This window comes from Colossoma macropomum, unplaced genomic scaffold, assembly GCF_904425465.1.
Source record: "Colossoma macropomum unplaced genomic scaffold, Colossoma_macropomum, whole genome shotgun sequence".
In the NCBI taxonomy this organism is placed as follows: Eukaryota; Metazoa; Chordata; class Actinopteri; order Characiformes; family Serrasalmidae; genus Colossoma; species Colossoma macropomum.
Genome location: NW_023494795.1, coordinates 39,075,360 through 39,096,413, shown reverse-complemented (window position 1 = coordinate 39,096,413; position 21,054 = coordinate 39,075,360). Strand labels below are relative to the sequence as shown.

At 39.8% G+C, this 21,054-nt stretch overlaps 1 protein-coding gene across 1 annotated transcript in view; it reads right to left on the bottom strand.

Annotated features, from left to right (window-relative positions):
- The window catches only part of LOC118815947 (mitogen-activated protein kinase kinase kinase 5-like), a gene marked incomplete at its 3' end in the record, with an annotated part of 38,159 nt that overhangs the window by 6,902 nt on the left and 10,203 nt on the right, over window positions 1-21,054 (bottom strand). Inside the window, 2 exon segments of the mRNA XM_036582391.1 lie at window positions 1,289-1,312; window positions 2,446-2,585. Of these exon segments, the coding sequence (XP_036438284.1) occupies window positions 1,289-1,312; window positions 2,446-2,585 (164 nt within the window).

The window sequence follows — 21,054 nt, the reverse complement described above, 5'->3', positions numbered from 1 at the left end:
AAAGCCATCTGATCCCCTAAAGCCACTTATAGCCTCACAAAGCCCTACTAAACAACTCACTAACCCGGCTCTACCCAGCTGCCCTGAGAGAGCGAGAGAGAGAGGTGTAAATACTGCAGTACAGCTTTATCCTGTGGGACTGGTGTCATTTTAGTTAATGCAGTAATAAATACTACAGAAATATTTCATAAAATCAATATTTCAAAACTATGTCAAATTTCTATTCGATGTCTCAACGGCTTAATAAACACATTCCACCCATTTATATTTTAGAGGAGATCACTGATTGGTGGCGTGGAAGCTTACCGACAGGTGGCACTGATTAGAGGGGAAAAATCAGAGCCAGAAAAACTAAGAATAACAGCAGCCCAACAACACTTACCACAGAATTAGTGATGCATGACTCTGGAGTCGACTCTGACTCTTAACTCCTGCCGCTAGAGTTGACGGAGCCGACTCCACTTAAATTTAACCAGGACAGCAGCAGAGCCGGTGATAAAGGGATACACTTAAGATTAAACCATCTTAAACATAAAGGTTATCCAATTTTTGAGGAGCTATAGATTACACGATAAAAAATTGTAACTTATACCACGTAATATCAAGCAGAGCAACAAATGATCACAGCTGACTATTGTTTCAGCTCGTTTTACCACCATTTCACGTAATGAGTAGCGAGGGGAAACCTGTTACTGTAGTCACAGCTCGAAAAGTAACCATTTTCAAACTTTCTCAATTCTTTGTTGCTCGAAGGTTTTAATTCCGGAGCTGACGGATGTTATCTTCTTCCACTTTTCACGAGGCTAAAGTTGGCTTTGCATTCGCCAGCTTCTTATTTCAACTTTTCCGTCCCACCTTAAATAATGCAGCAGTTACCTTAATAGTGTGTGGAAGCCAGAATGTGACTGCAGCACCATTTAAGGTGGAACAGAACATCTGAATAAGGCCCAATTCCAGTTCTTATTTCTACCCTACCCCTTGTTTTTGAGTGTCACCTTTCCCCCTGGAACTGAGTTACAAGGGTTAGAAGGTCAATGTCCCCTATGGCACCCCCCCACCGCTTAAGTTTGCACCAATGTATTTAAGCAAAACTTGCTTTTCATACTATGTACTGCAGAAGATGCTTATAAGCTAAATATATAGAAGTATCAGGACATTGCTATTTTATGATAATGAAACTTTTGTCATTATTTCTTATTAAATTGAAAAGTAAATATGAGATAATTTAAAAGAAGGCAGTGTGTGCCCAATCTTTCGACTGTGTGTGTGTGTGTGTGTGTATACTCACAGTGTTCTTATGGCACACAATCTCCTGCAAAAGAAACACATCAGATTTGTATGAATTTGAGAAGCAGCTTAAAGCAAATAAGCAAATAAATCCAAGCAACAGCTTAGAATCCTTTGTTAATGAACATTATGCAATTCTTGCAGCTCCCATGACCCATAAGCAAGGGCTGGGACTTAATAGAACATGTTCGATTTCAAAGAAAACGCAACTCAAATAAAAATTCCCTATTCACGAAATACGCAAAAATTCTGGTCTGTGTGAACCAGGAGAGGGGAGGCAGAAATGTTGGTGGGATTTTTCCCTTCTCTACACTTCCCTCATTGAGCACCGCAGTCGAAGGCGCTGGAGCTAAAATGACTCATTCTGGGGTGTTAATGCATCAGTACAACACCATTAAAACACTCCAGCTTTATATAGAACATTATAACGAAACCACAGCCGTGCAACGGTGGAAGCCGCAGGTTTGAGCGCTGACACACACTAAGCAAAAGCTTTTCTACAGTGTGGCACTGCCTTCAGCACACCAATGCACACCATAGATAAGCACAACAAGCAGACCAATATATTGAGATTTAACCTAGAAGTTGCAGTAACCACTGCATGGGGAGATTTTAGATAAATTTCATTACAATGTACAATGGTAAATAGAATACAGTGTAAAACAGAATTAAAATTCAGTAAAAACTCCAGCCTTAAAAGTGTTGTTTACCTCAAAAGTGAAGAGTCTGATTCATTACATGATCTTTGCCTTTCTGGGTGGGGTACTGTCTAAAATAATTTTCTCGTGATGCTGTAAGCACAGTAAAATCCCCTGAATCTTCAGTGATCACATCATGGTTTTTATTACTTTATGATATAATTATTTATCAGATAAAGCTCTGTGGAATTCAGTCAAACGCGCAGATTTGTATTGGTCATCTTATTTTGTATTGCACTAGAAGCGGACAGTTTGTGAACAAAGCATTGTTAAGGTGTGTGTGTGTGTGTGGGTGTGTATATATATATATATATATATATATATATATATATATATTCTAAATTAACACATCACTGTTTAACTTTATCACCTGTCTGTAAAGCACTTTGAGCTGCCACCGGCATGAAAAGTGCTATATAAAAAAAAGATAATAAAGGGGTGTGAGTGCGGGTTGAGCCACCTGTAGAGACTGCAGTGAGTCTGAGTTGGAGTCACAGTACAGGATGATGTTGTTGGCCATGCTGAAACTCTCCCTCACTCCCAGGTGATAGAACAGAGATGGCTGCCTGAAAGCATCGGTCATCTCCACCACAGCAATATCTGCACAGAGAGAATGGAAACAAGTTAAAAGGGAATTCGATTGACTTTTCTAAATTTCTGCATAATTAAACGTTAAGATGAAAAAAAAGTCTTTCAGAGTGGTTCAATGTAAAATGCTCCATTCTAGAGAGATGATCAGAGTCAGAATGGGTCACAGTGGTAGTGATAGGAACCAGATGTGCCTGAAGCATGTAAAAAATAAAAAATAAAAAATATTCAGTTTTTACTGAAGAAGTAAGCAACCCTTGTAAGTAAGTAACCTTTTAAGTTCAGTGAATTTTTAAGTTCACTGAACTTGAAACGATAAAGTAAAACAGATTATTGTTCTAAGTTACTATTAGAAGTGATGACAAAAACATGGTGTGATTTTATATTGAATCCTTAAACCTAAGGCCACATTTCAATCCCTCACTCTTATAACTAAATAAGTTATGTATTGCTTTTGTAGCAGTTACTGAATAATTAATAGTAGTTAGTGTATAATAGGTTTTAAGATCAATAATTGAATAATAAGCCTAGGATTCCAGGGGTTAATTATTTCTCAGATCTTAAAAAAGAAAAGACTAAAAAAACAGGCCAAAAACTCATTGACTGAAGAAATCCTTAAGCCATGTACTCGTCAAACACTGAAAAAAAAAAACCATGTAGTAGAATTAATAATCTCATTTAAATGCGTGAATAATTTCTACAGGATTAAAACATATCAACACAGTTTTGTATTTGTCTTACTTTTGGCAACAATTATGTTGATACAGCATGTTTAATTCCTGTGGAAATGGTGCACACCTTTAACTAATGTAAATTCAATTCATTACTTTATTCAGTAGGATGGAGGTAGCAGCAAGAGACGAGAGGTTTGCTGTAACATACATACAGTACTGTCCAAAAAGCACCCTTCATTAATTAGTGTATCCACCCTTTGCCTAATCACATCTTCCATTCTCATCCAATAACTTGCTTTCAGATGTTTACATTTTGCAAAGAAACCTGCAGGGATATTTTTCCACATCAGCGAAGTTTAGTCATAGAATTTGGTTGCATTTCCTTGTGTTTCAACACATTCAATAAAGACATTCAAGAGAAGATCTTCTATAGGTCTTTTCCTACCATCAACACCTCCTACCACATCTGCAGGGCCGCCAGCATTGTTGACGACCCCTCCCACCCCTCACATGGATTCAAAAAGTACCAGAGTATCTGCTCCACCACCACCAGACTCCACAAAACCTTTCTCCCTGAAGCAGCCAGATCACTGAATGCACTGATGACCCCAACATACACCTAGACTAATCTAGACCCCTTCCAACATCCACCACAGACTGATCACACACCCATTTACCGTCACTGCACACCTGCACTTTAAATTCTTTAACTATTTCAATCTGCTAGGAGACCTCAATCTTTCTGTACAGTTCATAGTGACAATGTCTGCACTAGTTCCTTCATCACTAACATGCTGCTTGATGTCAGTCCATGTGTATATGTGAGTATTTTCATGTATATGATGCCCAATTGTAGATATTGATTTGTTGTCCTGTCTAGTATTTATTATCTGGGGTATTTATTGTATATTCTGCCCTCATTTCACACATCAAATATCTCCACTGTATGTAGTCCTGCTTAACCCCTTAACATTCAAGGCTTATTATTTATTAACTACATGGACTTCAATGCCAACTAATGGAGCTTCTCTTAGGTTATAGAAGTGTGTGATATAACCTGGCTTGATAAAGGGTTAAAGTACTGCTGTCGTGTGTTGCACCATGTGGCCTGAAGAACGACATACCGCTTCAATGTATGCAAATTATATTGTGAAATGACAATAAAGACCACTTGACTTGACTTAAAGTTTGGTTTGTTTTTTCACAAAGTATGCAAATATACATTCTACACATTCTGAGGTAATGGGTTTTTATCTATTGCCTTGGTTTTTCTTTCCAGGAGACTTGCTTTTAGTTCTTTTAATAAATCTGCAGGGACATTCTTCCACACCTCCAAAGTTCAGTCTTAGAAGCTGGTTGCATTTTCGGCCTTTCATGATCCAAGTGATCCCAAAGACATTCAGTGATGTTGAGGTCTGGACTCTGAGGTAGTCAGTCCATTGTTCTGAGAACACCTGCAGGTTCTTCAATTTGCAAATCTTCCTTTTTGTCTGTTTCCTTTTCTCAGTAAGGGCTTCTTAACAGCTACACATCCTTTCCAGCACACAGCAATTTGTCAGCGAGTTGTCTTCTCACAGTGGAAGGACGGAGAGAAACACCTGTTGATGTTTTCAGATCAGAAGCAGCTTGATTTTTTCCTCTCTCTCAATGATGACAGCTTTGTGTGCTGTTTATATGATGGGGACAGTTCTGGTGGTCTACAGTCTTGCAGGTGGCTGTTACGATTCCCATTTTTTCTGTATCTTTTAAGCATTTTTTTGAACTCCAGTTTTGGAAACTCCTGTTGTTACATTCATTTTCTTTTGTTTTTGCACTTCCTCAAGGAAGCAGACTGTCTTATGTCTCCTCAGAAATATCTCTTGAAAATAAATAACGTGTACTAAGTGGACATTTTGACTGGAAATCAAATAAATGAAGTGTGCATTGTGACAGTTCTATCATATACTAACTTTGCTCCACAAATAATCTGCATATTTAACTAGTAAGAAAATAAAGGCATGATACAGTCATTATACAGGTCTGATGGTGGTATTTGTTTGTGTGTGTTTGTGTGTGTTATTGTGTTGAGGGGTTGATTTCCATAGGGCCTGTCCCCACAGCAAGTCATCAGGCACTGCATGTAAATATCGGCAGGAAGTCATTTCCTCTGCTGTGTGGTGTGTGTGTGTGTGTGTGTGTGTGTGTGTGTGTGTGTGTGTGTGTGTGTGTGTGTCAAAACCTCTGTTAATCTGCTCGTTAAGAGGAAACAACTCAGACAGTAAAAGTGAACATCATTAACTGTCTGTCACACACATGCACATGTGCACACACACATAGACTCCTAAAGCGTCCTTATCCCAGCAAGTTTTCCTCAAATTTTTTAAATGAAAGAGTCTGATTTAGTTTGTAAACACTGTTAATAAAAACAATGAAATGAAAATTAACTTTAGATAAACTGTACCCAGAGAAGTTGGCAGTGTTTCCACTTTGCGTAGTAGAGTCGTTTTAACTTAACTGTGTTTTCCCAGGAAGAAGCTAAGGTATTGCTAGGCCTTATTTGTAGACGTAGCGATTAGCTGTGTTTTCCCAAGCATTTGCGGTTATATTAATTACAGAGGCGTGTCTGTTTTTTATGCAGTGCCATCTGAGGGATTGACGGTTACGGGCATTCAGAATTGGTTTTCAGTCTTGCCCTTTACACACAGAGATTCTCTGAATCTTTTAATAATGTTTTTTTTAAAAATGCTCCTTTGTCATGATATCATCTGTTACGTATTCACCTGTTAATCTGTGGAAAATTCCAAAGTGCATTTGATCATTAGACAAACCTTTTAGGGATATGTTGCAGGCATTAAATTTGGAATTAGCATTTACAACTTATTAGAATATTTACAAAAACAAATAAAGTTGATAAGGTAAAACAATAAATATTTCTTCTTGTTGCTGATTTCAATTAAATACCTGTAAAAGACAGTTAGCAAATCACTGCTTTCTGTTTTAATTTGCATTTTACCTTCTATCCCCACTTTTCTAGAATTGAATCTGTAATAAAAGCAACTTCCATCAAGCAGATTTTCAGTGCACTGTAAAGGCCTTTACACACAGAGCGCAATTTATTCATGCAATTTATTTGGACAACAATAACTGAATTCAAGAAACTGATATCTTGCACTACGAACACAATTTGTAGATGGCAAAAATGCAACATTTCATTCAACCTCTGCCAACATGAACTCTCTGACCAATCACAGTTGTCTCTGGTGTTGGTCTGTTTGCACATTAGCTTGTTCTGTGAGTAGCAAGCAATGTCTTTTTTGCACATTCAGCCTGTTTGGCTTTTTTCTTTTCTCCAAAATCAGCTCAAACTAAGTACCAAACAGAGATCTGAGTGGTGAGTGAAAGAGCTAATAAGGTTTCTCCTGAATGTGGTGGAGAGGCTCTCTGTTCTCGTTCTGCTTTTCCAACGTGGACAGCATCCTGCACAATGCCACAGGTTTCCCATTTTGTGAGAAGCAATGAACTTTTTAATAGATATTCTGTCCAGTTTTTTTTTTTTAAATTGCAAAAAATGCAAAACACCGCCAACTTCTCTGGGCTCAAGTTCATCTGAAATGGACTGATGCACAGTGGCGACATGTATTGCGGTCTGACGATACAACCTTTCAGACTGTTTATGCAGATAACGGATATCTTGTTCTTTTGGCCAAAGAACAAAAAGATCACCCAGATTGTTACCAGCGTAAAATTCAAATGGCAGTCTGGCGTCATATGGGGGTGTAAAAATGCCCAAGGCGTGGGTAACTTGCATGTCTGTGAAAACACCATTAACACAGATAAACAGATATATACATATTTTGGAGCAACATATGCTGTTTTTAGATCTTTTTCAGGGACGTCCATGCTTGTTTCAACAAGACAATGCCAAGCCTCTTTCGGCACGTTACAACAGTCAGGCTGTATAACCGAATAGTGTGGGCGCAAGGCTGGCCTGCCTGTCGCCTACTGAAAACTTAGTGCATCGTGAAGTACAAAATACGACAACGAAGACCCCCGTGTGGCTGAAGTCTTGTATAACTGAAGAATTGCAAAAAATTCAAAATTAACTGGTGTCTTCAGTCCCCAATCATATTAAGTGTTGTTAAAAGGAAAGCAGATGTAACACAGTGGTAAACATGTTTCTGTCCCAACTTTTTTTAAACTGTGTTGCAGTTATTATACTTGGAATGGGCATACAATTACATAAATCAAATATGTTTTTGAACTGTTTTCAATTTAATACAGGTCTAACAGAATCAGTTTTCTGGTTTTATTAGCATTTCACACACTGTCCCAACTTGTTTGGAATTGGGTTTGTATTACTGGTTCTAGTAATATTTCTGTCAACTCATGACAGTGACAATTTTTGCCATTAAATGTTTATGGAATGGTTATGTCACTGTTATGCAACAGTGCTGGCTCCAGGAAGTTCTTTTTCTGTAGTTTCTCGATAACAACAGTATTCAGTCTGAGTGAGGTTCCTAAAAAGAAAGTGTGATTCAAGATGTCCAACAAGCTGAGCAGCCTCAAATAACTCTTTACCAGGTTGTTCTTGCTTTATTCAGTCAATGTATTGTACCTTGAAGTGTGTTCACATGGCAAGGCGTAATAAGCAAGGACAAGCATGTAAAATCTCTAACGCGCAACCACTCAAAACACAGATGTTAACACTCTCCTCTTTGAATCACACCTACACCAAACACTTTTCAGTGTCAGAAATGAGTGCCATCAGTGTTAACAGAAACAGCAGTGGGCACAACAGAAGACTCCAAAATCTACCTGAAGAAACAATGTCACAGCCTATGAAAACAGCCCAGTCCAGCACTCCTCCATGCACCACACCTAATGCCTCCTCATCATTTACTGCAGATACCTGATTGTCTTAAGCTTTATTTTTAGGCAAAACACTCTTAGTCAAGAGTTACTGCCACCATTTTTAATACTGTTCAAATGTAACACAGCTTTCCAATGGGCTTCTCTTTTATTGGAGGACCGTGTTTCCCATCAGGAAGCACCACAACCCTGCTAGAAAAACCCACATGTTGTTGTAGCAGCCTGTTCTACCCTGGGTACAGGAAGGACGCTGGAGGCAGGTAGAAATGTCTGCTGTAAGCATATTTTTATTTTACACACAACATAAACAAAACGAAACCAAAACTCGAAGCTGGCCACCTCTATGTGGCTCTTTTTTCTGTCCTTTACTCAAAACCTAGCTTTTCAGCTTGTCAGTCAGTTCCATGCTGCTGCTCGTTCCTTTCTGCTCCCTCTCTGCTCTTTTTAAAAGGCGCTCGCATCAGCTAACTCTCAGGGTAGCGTGAGCCAAGAGGTAAATGGGGCTTGTTGCTCTACCTCCCGATGACCAGCCCTGCTCCACGGCTCGGCTACTGGGATCAAACGTAAGGCATAGTAAAGTGGCCTTGCCTCAGGACGAGAGGCGGTGCCCAGGAGGTGGGGCTTAGGACTCGTGCACTGTGCACCACTCCCTCGCGGATATCATCCTCTCCCCACTGTCATTGCGGGGTTTTGTCTGCACCCAGGGTTCGGGTGCCCCATTCCTACCAGCTCTCGCGGCCGTTTTGGGGCCCAGGGGAAAGGCACGTGGCAAAATTGTGTTTTGGATGCTGGTATGCTGGTAAACCAGCATGACCTTGCTGGGTGACCAGCAAAACCAGTACCAGACTAGCATGGAATTCATGCTGATCTGTGCGGTTCTTTCAGCAGGGCAAAACACGCATCGAAGGCAGATGATAACATTTATGCAAATTTATGCAGAACAGTAGTTAATTTGCTTTTTCTTTTACAGAAATGTATTTAAAATGTGCAAAATATTTAACTGCAAACACCGCTATTAACTTTTGTCCTAATGAACTGGCTAGTTAGCCAATGCTAACACAATGTTAGATAGCCAGAATCTTTGTCCTAAAGGAAACTGTAGCATTTTAGGGTCTGAAACCAGACTTCTCAAATCACATACACACAGTTGAATGCAAAAGTCTGAACACCCCTGCTCAAATTACTTATTTTATAACTGAAAATAAGTTAACAGATTCTCTACAAGGAACCAATATGGCAATTAAATAAGGCATTTTTCAGCACTTTGTAGTGTCATAACTTTTGCACAGGGCACATTTTTAGTTTTTTCCTCCTCAGTTTGTTAAATTTAGCACATAAATAGTAATTAAGCATTAAAATGTGCAAAGGGTTTTTCTCTGTAGAGAATGTGTTAACTTATTGTCTTTTAAAAAATTAACAAAAGCACGTGTGTATATATATATATATATATATATATACACATATATATATATATATATATATATATATATATATATATATATATATATATGCAATAGCCCTGCGATGGACTGGCGACCTGTCCAGGGTGTATCCTGCCTTCCGCCCAATGACAGCTGGTATAGGCTCCAGCACCCCACCGCGACCCAGAAGGATAAGCGGTTTAGATGATGTATGTATGTATGTATGTATATGCAATAACTGTCTTATTTATTTTGAGCTTGTATTATAGGCTGTGTTCTATTTTGAACTTTTCTGTTAAAAATGTTACAGGCTGCTTTCAGTAGTGAGCTCTAAAACTATTTAGTCGGGTGCAAAAGTTTAGGCGCCTCAGTCAAATGACATTTTGCTAATTCTAATTTTCTAAGTGAAAATAAGTGAAATCGTCCTCTGCAGAGAACTTACTTCTGCACCTTTTAATGCACAATAACTTTTTATTTGCTGAATTTCACATATTGGTGAACAACATAAAATGTGGCCTGTGCAAAAGTTATGGCACATTCAACATGTTATGTTTTATTTTTTCCATTATGTTAAACTTGTAAGTGATTAGAAACTGTGCACTAAAATGTGTGCACATGTTCGAAATGTTACATCACAAAAATGATACATTGTTTAGCTTAAATTCTTGCACCTTATGGATACACATTTGTGACACAACATCCAGAGAAAAGCAGTTCAATGTCAGAACAGGCAATATGTGTTTTGTCTGTGTATTCAAATCGTGTCCTGGGATGATCTCTGCTTTTGTTTCCTCTCAGGCTTCAACAACACCGTCTGTCTTTCTCTGCCTGTCTGTGTTTCTCTGTATCTGCCTGCCTCTCCTGCTCTCTGACCTGTATTCTAGTACAGCTGACAGCTTGTAGTGCAGTATTTGATTGTTTTTTAATCTCCTTTTCACCCACCAGATCCAGAACACCTCCAACCCCCAGGTCTGTTCTGTATCAGACAGAGTCTTCATTAAAGCATGCACTGCTGTCGCAGCCGCACTAGCACCTTATGACACTAATTGGGCTCTCCTGAACTCAACTCATATTCAGGCATTATGCACCATGTTCTTACCATATATTAGAGCTGCACAATCTACCGTTTGGTAAACGTGACGTTGGCCTTTGCCGTATTTAAGGCACAAGGATGCATAATGCAAAGGAGCCTCTAACCAACACTGTGAACTAATCATAGATGGTCTTGATGAGTTTCTGGGGTTATCTAGATGAATCAAGACCTCCAACAAATGGCAATCATTTTGGTCACAGTATTTTAACCGCATCACCAGTGCTTCACCAATGCATTTTAGTTTATGTAGCAATAAAATCACAATATGGTCCTCTGTCCATATCGTATAGCCTTCCTTGACATTATAAGATCACAGTCATTTGCAAAAGTTTGACCACAAGTAAGTAAACACTTCAATCATCAACAAAAATTTTGGAATAAAATAAAGTTTATAATGTGCCCCCCCCCTCCCCCTCCCTCAAGAAGCCCTCACTGAAAAAAAGAAAACAGACAAAATCTGCAGATTGAACAAGGAAGCTCCTGGTGTTCTCTGGACTGGCCACCCCAGAGTCCATCCTGAATACACTGGGGGATTATCGGATCAGGAAAAGCAGAAAATGTCTTGTAAGACTGAACTTTGGAAGTGTGGAAAAATATCCTGGCACATTTCTTGTTTTCTGCATTTTTTCCTGATGCTGTGAAAAGAATAACTTGTACTTAATGGTTGTTTTGAGTGGAAAAGGATGATCTCTGACTTTTGCAGAGTGCTGTAGGTAGGTTTCAAATCGAGTTCTTAAAAATAAGAAGTTACACATACAAACTCAATTCCAAAAAGGTTGGCACAGTAGACAGATAGAAAGCAGTGATTTGTAAATAACCTTTCTGACTCATGTTTAAACAAAAACAGCACAAAGACATTTAATGTTTTACCTTCTCAACTTTATTCTGAAATTAATACCTGCAATAAAAACCTTCCCAAAAGGTTGGGAGCAATCAAAGACTAGGAGCATTGAGGAATGTTCAAAAAACATCTTAAACAGGTCATACAATAATGCTTTGGTATGAAAAGAGCAGGAAAGGCCAAATCTTTTATGAGCAAGGACGGGTCGCGGCTTGCCACTTTGCAAAAAAGTGTGTCAGCAAATAATGCAACAGAACAATGTTCCTCAACGAGACATTGCAAGGATTTTAGGTATTTTACCCTCAGTAGTACATAACACCATCTAAATATTCAGGGAATCTGGAGAAATCTCTGTGCATAAAGACCAAGACCTCTACAAATGCCTATAACCTGACCTTTGACCCCTCAGATGGTACTGCATTATAAAAACAGCATGCTTCTGTGATGGATTTCACTGCATGGGCTCGAGAATAATTTGACAAACCTTTGTTTTATTAAACATCGTTCTTTGCTACATCCATAAATGCAAGTTAAGCTTGTACTATACACACTGAACAACGTCCAGAAGCAATGTCAATTCAAGCTCATCTCAAATGGACTGATCCACGGTGGAAACATATATTGTCGTCTGACAAGTCAACCTTTCAGATTGTTAAATTATTGACATTGTGTTCTCTGGGCCAAAGAATAAAAGTACCATCCAGATTGTTACCAGTCTAAAGTTCAAAAGCCAGAGTCTGTCATGGTATTGGGGGGTTATTAGTGAGTGACATGCACATCTGTGAAAACACCATTAATGCTGAAAGATACGTACACATTTTACAGCAACACATGCTGCCTTTTAGTCACCATCTTTTTCAGGGACATCCAATGATGCTAGACTGGCCTGAATGGTCTCCTATTGAAAATGTGGTGCATCATGAAGTGCAAAATATGACAATGAAGGGCAGCTAAACACTTCTATAACTGAAGAATGGCAAAAAAAATCCACTTTCAAAATTGGATCAACTGTGGTCTTCAGTCCCCAATCGTTTATTTTTTAACTTTTTTGGGTTTGTATATGAAAATATGTTTCTCTGAATTGGCAAGAGGGTGAGGTTAGGGTAATGTTTCTGCAAAAATTAAATAAAAAGCACTCTGAAATGCTTTTTAACAGGGTTGTAGAATGTGTGGCCCACAGGCCAAAATTGGAACATAAGCACAGTTTGATTTGGCCCACAAGCCACATTTTGGGCACTGTTATGAAGCTTTTTCATTTTTAAGATGATGGCGCGTTTTTCCATTAGTGTGCGACAACTAATCAACTTTAGCATTGCAGCCCTGCAATACACATCTACACTCCCATTTATTTATACAGAGGAAGAGAATCTATTACATGTATTACAAATAGACCAGAAAGCACTCAAGTGAGGCCCAAGAGGGAGGTGTGTTAGTTTCTGTGGCCAAATCTCTCTCCTATTCTTGCTTTCTCTCACGCTGATGCTCGCTTGTGCATTCCTGTGAGGCAGCCCAACAGATCCATTAACCACAGATCAAAGGAGCAGCCTTGTATTTTTGAACACGCTCTCCAAACGTCCATTAGGTTGAGTGTGTGTGTGCTTGTGTTTCATGTTTTTAATGCCTCCCAGGGGGTGGGAGCTAAGGTGAATCACACTTCCTCAACAAAACCTCAAAACCTCAAAGCCTATCAAAACAGGGATGCAAAAACAGGCACCATCGTATTTAGCGCTCACATCTCGGGCTGCTTTAACATAAAACAGAGCATCCAAAAACAGCGGAGTTCTGCATACGTTCAATTACACATGTGAAAGGTGTGACTGCTCTATGCTGCATTGTTCTCAGCTGTGAGTACCGCAGTGAGTTTGCACTTGCAAATGAACTCGTGCTCCAGATAACATTCAGTGTCATTACAGATATGGACTGTGAAAGCATGCCAGCAGCATGACTAGCCTGGCGCTGATATCTTTATCAATAACGCTAATCTTATGAAGTATCGGTGGCAACAAAAAAGTTGTAATTTTATATTAAAAGGCCATTTCTGGCATCTTTCTTGTATTCTCTTCTCTCCCAAAGATAAGCTTATCAGCTTACCTGTGCATCCTTGTTCATTTTACACAGCATTTACAAAATGTGCAGCATGATAAATAAGACCTACTAAAAAAGTTGCCGTGCTGGTGTATTTTTAATGCTGCTCTATTTTCACTATTGTCCTAGGCAATAGCCAATCAATATCAATATGTAAATGAGGTAATACATATTAATGATCCGTCAGGCAAACCTCTGTATGGATGCCAAAACGGAAATTCTCAGAAACAGAGTTACGAATTATAATGCATTCACAACTTACAGCTCATGCTCAATGATAATGGGGGCATTTGCACTTGATTAATTATAAACATCCGAGTCGATTTCCATTCCACTGGCGCAATGTCCACTAAGGTGTCTACAGAAAGAGGCTACTCCAAAAAGTTTCGATCAGGCGTGGCCACTAATGCAATTTTGTTATTAAAATACTTTTATTTTATATTTCTCTAAATGGGTGAATGGGGATGTTAGGATGACTTTCTGGTGAGGAAAATTAAAGACACTCACAGGCCACCTTTAGGCACCCCCAGCTTACACAGGACTGCTTGGGAAGTAGACGAACCAGGAGAGAGCAGTTTGTCGTCTTACGTCACTCACTGGATAGGCATTTGAATAGCTTGGGTTACTGATTGGCAGCCAGAGGCCACTGTGGGAAGCTGACCTCAAACCAAAGAATGGTAAGATTTAAAGCGATAGTTCAGTGAAAAAACAAACGTACGCAATTTCCACTGTGGCCAAAATGTGATTTAACAACCAAGACAACGTGTGTGAAGTTTTCGACTGGAGTCACGAGGCTACTGTAGCAAAGAGGTAATGGAAGCTTTTACCCAATCAATCTGCATCATAGAAACCGCATGCCTCGATCATCACGACTGCTTCAGAACGTGTGAAGTAGACTTGCTTATGTGGTTTCTGACACTATATGAAATGCTGTTACCTATAAATATGGACAGAGAACGACTTCAATATGGCTGGAGCTACTTTTTTGAATTGTGCAATGCACTTCAAGGTCCAGGTGCACCAAACTCTGCTATTGTGGTCCCAAATGAGTCAAAGAACCCCGATGCTGTTGCAGATGGGCTGCAGGACAGCGTCATTGTCCCTTTCCTCCTAACAAGAGCCTTCTCCATGGCCTTCCCTTGGAAAAAATAAAGGCCGCACAACATGCTTCATGCACAGTATGTTCTGAGCTCAAAAACAGACGCTTGGCTTCACTTGGCTTGAGCGTGCTCTAGAGTGGTTTCACTCAGCTGGCTACACTCAATTCCCCCTGTTTATGCTGCACAGAAAAAAATGGAATCCTGCCTGTGGCAGGTGTCCCGATAACAAAGCATAATTTAACTTGCCAGACAAGCTTGGCGGTATTAACTCCCACTCACGCAGGTTACTAAATTTGGACTCCTGCGTCAGGCTCCATCTGCGAAAACAATTGTGGGCATTATTGACCCTCAGAAACGAGTCCTCAAAGGGCTGATCCATAAATAAAACCGATGAACAAAGACGAGACAGAGGGCGTACAATAGTCACCCTGAGAGCGAAGGGTCCGTCCGCGCACACAGAGGAAGAGGGCGGTATTTATAGGGCTGGCGGGGCAATGTAGGACAGAACAGAGCAGGAAATGAAAAAGAAAGCTAGACATACTCCCTCCCCAGAAGCACTTCTCCAAGCTGGTTCCTAGAACTGGAGTCACAGCCTGGAGGGAGGACAAGCGAGAATTCAACACAGCCTTTATGAACCAGAACTGCTTGTTCTTCCTCCCTCGTGCTCATTGCGGTTAAGCTCTTCCTTGCACTTGAAATGTCTTATTTATTTGTCTAATATGATCTCTCAGTCTCTCTCTCACATCTCTTTTATGCAGTAATGTATAATCCAGTGGTAGAGTGGAAGTGGTACCAGGAGAAATGCAGATAATTGGATTTTGCCAGGTACTTTTCCAGACTATCAATCCTTGCTTACTATGTGTTTCACAAAACCTGGTACTTGCAACTGAACAAGTGTGTCTCATTGCCTTATGCTGTCCTAAAGCTTACTGTCAAAGTGGACACAAACAGGTACAGTTAACCCCTTATATGGTGAAACCTTCACACAACTTTAATCCTTAGCACCAAACTAAATTTCAAATTAAAGCCTCCTGAAATATACTTTACAACTGACTCAAATTCGTGAAAAAAGTTTCATGAAACAAAATGCAGATAACATACAACAAAATTCCTGTTATTTTAACAAACAAAATTACTGTTATTTTAGCTGTCCACAACAGCATCATGTAGCTGAAATGCAATAATGAGCTCTAAGTGCAGATTTCCAACTTTTCCAAAATTTGAGAGTATGCACATCTGAATCAAGAGAATGATATATGTATTTTCATATACCCCCGTTTGTAGGAAGTCAAAAGTAATTCGACAGTTGGCTGTTTAGCTGTTCCGTGTGTGTTATTCCATCATTATTTGATCATATAAGTAAGCAAATAAAATGTCTAGAGTTGATTTGAACTGTGGCTTATGCAATCAGAATTACAGTCCTATTACAGCGAAGCCTTCATTAGACTGAATAATCAAAACAAACCCATCAGAGAGATCACAAAAACATTAATCAACTATGTAGGACATTCTTAAAATGAAGAATGCACTGGTAAACCCAGAAACACCAAAAGACTGGGAAGGCCATAGAAAATAACTGTGGTTGATGACAGAAGAATTTTTCCCTGTTGAGGAAAAAATCCTTTGCAACAGTTGGCTAGACCAAGAACACCCTCTAGGACCCTCTATGAAATGAGAAAAAGAAGTAACTTCAGCATCACCTAATTTCTTTCCTCTGTGTAAGACTCAAAACTTGGGCCTCGCTACTTGAGGTGGGGGCTGCTGGTTTAGCCCCTAAATTACTACAGATATACATTTGGATGTAACATTTATGGTTTGTCTAAGCGTTTTTGTGCTTATATTTGTGCATTTATACATTGGCTCAAAGTGGTTGGCCCAAAATGCTACCGGCCCACCAGGAATTCCCCCGACTCTCCCAACAGCCTACTCCAACATGGTGCATTGGTACTATGCTTTATAGATAAAGGGAGATAAAAATCTGTGCTGTTATTAGCGTTTTTATGTCCTTTCTCTTTCTTTTGTCTATCATTGGTTTGATTAGCCTTTGCCTTACCTTACTAAAAGAGCTAACTGTGCTAATTTATGGCTGCAAGTTGGCATGGAGACACTCTCACTGATTATTTCCATTTACTATCTGTGTCTTGATAACACAGACAACAAGTGGACATTAATATCCGGCTGATAACTAGCCAAAACAGTCTGAGTGGGCAAATTTCCTGCCATTGATTGGAATTGCTGGCTATAAGCAATTCAATAACTGGATATATGGCTGCAGAGATACACACAAGGTCACTGTGTTGAAAAGCAAGCATAAAGCTCATACTAGCATATATATATATATATATATATATATATATATATTTACATATACACACATCTATAAAGCATATACCCTGGATGGCATACTGGTTGCACGTTACACCGTTCTTATCTGTCACTGTTCTTAAATAGGAAAGAACTGAGAACTATGTTAGAAAGTGGTATTGTGTACCAGCTGATAATTGCCTGCATCTTGCCACTAGAGACTTTAAACAGAAGCAGGTGCTGGTAAGGCTTGTGTTTAGCAGCAGGCCCATCAATCCGCCTGTCAGAGACTGTAGCCGCGGTCGCGTAAACTGCCATTGCCAAAATCTTGTCACCATTAATCTACATCACTTTCACTTCCTGTCTTCTTACACCAGGAAGAAGTCAGTCTCAGAATCTCTACTGCTCCTTCTGCACAGCACTGAAACAGGGTTAATGCAATGCAAGCTCACATGAACACAGACACATGCAGAGCTGCTGCTGTTCAGGAAACTGGAGCTGCTACATTAAGTAGAGTATAAGTCTGCGTCTGCCCACTGCACCCAGTTTGACTTCCCTCTGCCAAGCTCTCACAGCTCAATCTCTCTCTTTCTCTCTCTCACACAGTCCTTTTGCTCTTTTTCACTCTCTCTCATCTTGGGTTCTTTCATCTTTCGTTCTCTCTCCTACACTCTCTTTTTTCTTGGCCCGTCTCCCTCACTCTCCCTCACTCTCTCACGCTCACTCAGAATCAGTTTTTATTTCAGATGCATGGTGTTTTCAGAACAACAGACCTCAACATCCCTGAATGTGGGATTACTTGGATTGTGGGATGCAGAAAACGCAACAAACTTTTAAGACTGAACTTTGGAGATATTTTTGGGGCATATTTTGTTTGAAAAACTAAGAAAAAGTCGCATGAAAGGAATGGCAGTTGTAATAAAGACAAGCACAAAAAAAAATTAAATACTGAAAAAATAATATATTTAGTTGTTGATGCTTCTGTGTAATTTTCTGTTAAAAACATGTTTTCTAACACTGAAATATAAAATTTTTCATTTTTTCACACAATTTGAAAAAAAACGCCTGTTGTCCTTTACATTGTGTGACACACAGTACATTTCAGTGTGATATGGACATTTACAAAGTGGCACAGTGCTGCATCCTCTCTCTCTAGAAAGCAGCACAGCTTGTGCTGCAGATCCTTCTGACCCTACCCTCTCTGGTCTGCATGCCAAGCCCAGCCCAGGCCAGCCAGGGTAAATGAAACAGCCTGGCATCAGCCAACAGAGCACATGAGAACTCCTGCTGGGAATTACACAAGCGTTTGTTGTGTGTGATTTGATGTGAATGCACAAGGTTGTGCTGTTTCCTTTAGGCTGACTTGACATGGTAAAACTTTCATGCAACTGTAGTTGTCTAAAACTTAGATCAAACTAAACTTCAATTAACGTAAAGCACAAACGTTCATAAGTCACTTTATGCAAGTCAGATTGAAGCTTTGAGTCTCTGTGGTGCAAGTCGGAGTCAAGTCTCATACATAATTAGACTGATCTGAAACTCGATTGAGAGGCAAAAAATCAGTCTGTGTCCCTGGTTTACTGCTCGATTTTCTCTCCTAAGCATTGTCTCTGTTTGAAAATCTGCTAACTAGAGCCAATCAGCACAGACTCAGTCCGACTGAGAATTTGGGCTAAATTTAGGGTAAAAGTCGTGTAGTGTAACCCCAGTTTAAGTCAAGTCTCGATTCTCTGAGGAGTCCAAGCCAAGTCTCCAATTTGCAAGTCCAATTCTCAAGTCTCTGATATGTTAATCTGAGTCAAGTCTCGAGTCTCCGAGGTGCAAGTCCGAGTGAAGTCTTAAATCTTCGAGGTATGAGTCTGAGTTAAGTCTCAAGTCTCTGAAGCATAAGTCAAGCCTTGAGGCTCTGATATGCAGTTTGAGTCATGCCTCAATTCTCTGAGGTGGGAGTTCAAGGCAAGTTTCCTATATGCAAGTCCGAGTCAAGTCTCAAGTCTCTGATATGCAAATCTGAGCCAAGCCTCAATTCTCTGAGGTGGGAGTTCAAGGCAATTCTCCAATATGCAAGTCCGAATCAAGTCTCAAGTTTTTGATATGCAAATCTGAGTCAAACCTTGAGTTTCTGAGGTGCAACTCTGATTCAAGTCCCAAGTCTCTGAAACATGAGTCTCAGACAAGTCTCAAGTCTCCGAGTTGTGAGTCTTAGTCAAGCCTCAAGTCTCTGAAGCATGAGTCTGTTCTGAGGTGCAAGCCTAAGTCAATCCTTGTGTCCCTCAGGTGCGAGTCTGAGTCAAGTCTCTGATACAAGTCAAGTCTCTGATATGGCAAGTCCAAGTCAGGTCTCAATTCTCTTGAGTCTCTGAGGTGCTGTGATGTAATGTGTATACAGCATATATAGCACAAGCTATATCCATTAGATTGAGAGTTTTCTAATCAATGGTAATACTAATACACTGATTATCTGAACATCTACCACACCTGAAACCGCTGAGAGAAGTAAGAGAATGGCATCACAGTTAATGACTTCACATAACAATAGCAAAATCGGCAGGCAAAGTTGTAGCCATTGGGTCAGAAACAAAACTAGTGGAGTTGTCAGTCAATTATGGGCAAGTTCAAGTGGAGTTGCAAGTCAATCACTAACTTTGTCTGGGCAGAGTTGCAAACTAGTCAGCATGCAACTAAAATGCAACTCAAATTTGAGTCACTGAATCTCTAACTGTGAAGCCTTCAGCAATACACCTAAACTTGTTTGACAGTCAGCCATAATAATCAAATGTGATGCATGCATGATTATCTCGTAAGATTTCATACTACCCTCTAAGATTGCACATAAGACTGCATGCAATCTGCAGCTAGTTGTAGGAAAGTTTCATCATATAAAGCCAGCCTTGGGCTTGCTTCTATTTACTGCTACAGTAGTCATAGTGTATGTGGATATATGCACTTTTGCATTGAGCAATTCTTGTTCCCTGGCTCTCTTCCTCTACGTCGTTCTCCCTTTGAGCTGTTGAGCAATGAACGACTGGCATTCTCTGATGCAAATGTGAAAGAGCAGATCTGCCCTGAAGGTGAACAGGTTTTGTGCGGTGTTATTTTGATTTGGGGTATTTCAGTTAGACTAAGATAAGGAACAGCTTTTCATATTTCGCTGTATGAGGCGTCGAGTTAGCTTTTTCTTTTTCTTCAGCCCTGTAAGCAAAACTGACTGTGAACAATACAGACACACTCAAATAAGCTTTGGTGCCACACTTCTCCTGATGGCATCATCTGCCCTGGCAGTTTCCTCTTTCTTGTCGGTCCTCTGGGAGTTCACTCAGATTACCATGCACTGAGATGGCGCCTTCAAACGAGCAGAGACACTGATCCACTTTCTTCTAAATACCTATATACCCCTGCTCTGGGAGGACACCAGGGTAGCTTCATATATTCAGTCTTTTATCTATCCACAGAAAAATGTGCTCACAGAACTTTTACTGTTGTGCAACCAACGCAGCATCATGATCCCTTTTTGAGATGTGATTTCATCAAAGCACAATCATGCATTAACACCGCAATACTGTGGTGGTGCATGCAGTGAAACCAATGTAAGAAAAGAGTGTAAGAGAAAAGACAAACTAAACTGATGTTCTGGTGGTATCAAACAAGTGTTTCTTAGTCTTAATTCTGGGTGCTCAATGCTGGCTTTTTGGTTTAAAAAGTGGTGGTTTTTAGTCCCAGTTCAGCGGGCTCTACGCTGGCTTTCTGTTGGGATAAAACAAGTGTTTTTTGGTCCTAATTCTGGGTGCTCAATGCTTGCTTTTTGATGGCTTAAAACAGTGTTTTGGTCTCAGATCTGGGGGATGAAGACTGGCTTTTCAGATGGTATCAAACAAAAAAAAGTGGCAAAACAAAGAAACAGTGGCTACTACTGTTTTAATCCCAGTTCTGGGGGCTTTTCATTTGGCTTTTTCATAGTTTTTCAAGTTTTTAGTATCAGTTCTACAGGCTCATCAACGAGAGTTTGACTATTTGACTATTTAAAAACAGCGCTTCTTAGTGCACGTTCTGGGGCACGACATTGGCTTACTAATGGCATAAAACTGTTTTTTAGACCCAGTTATTTGGGCTTTTCT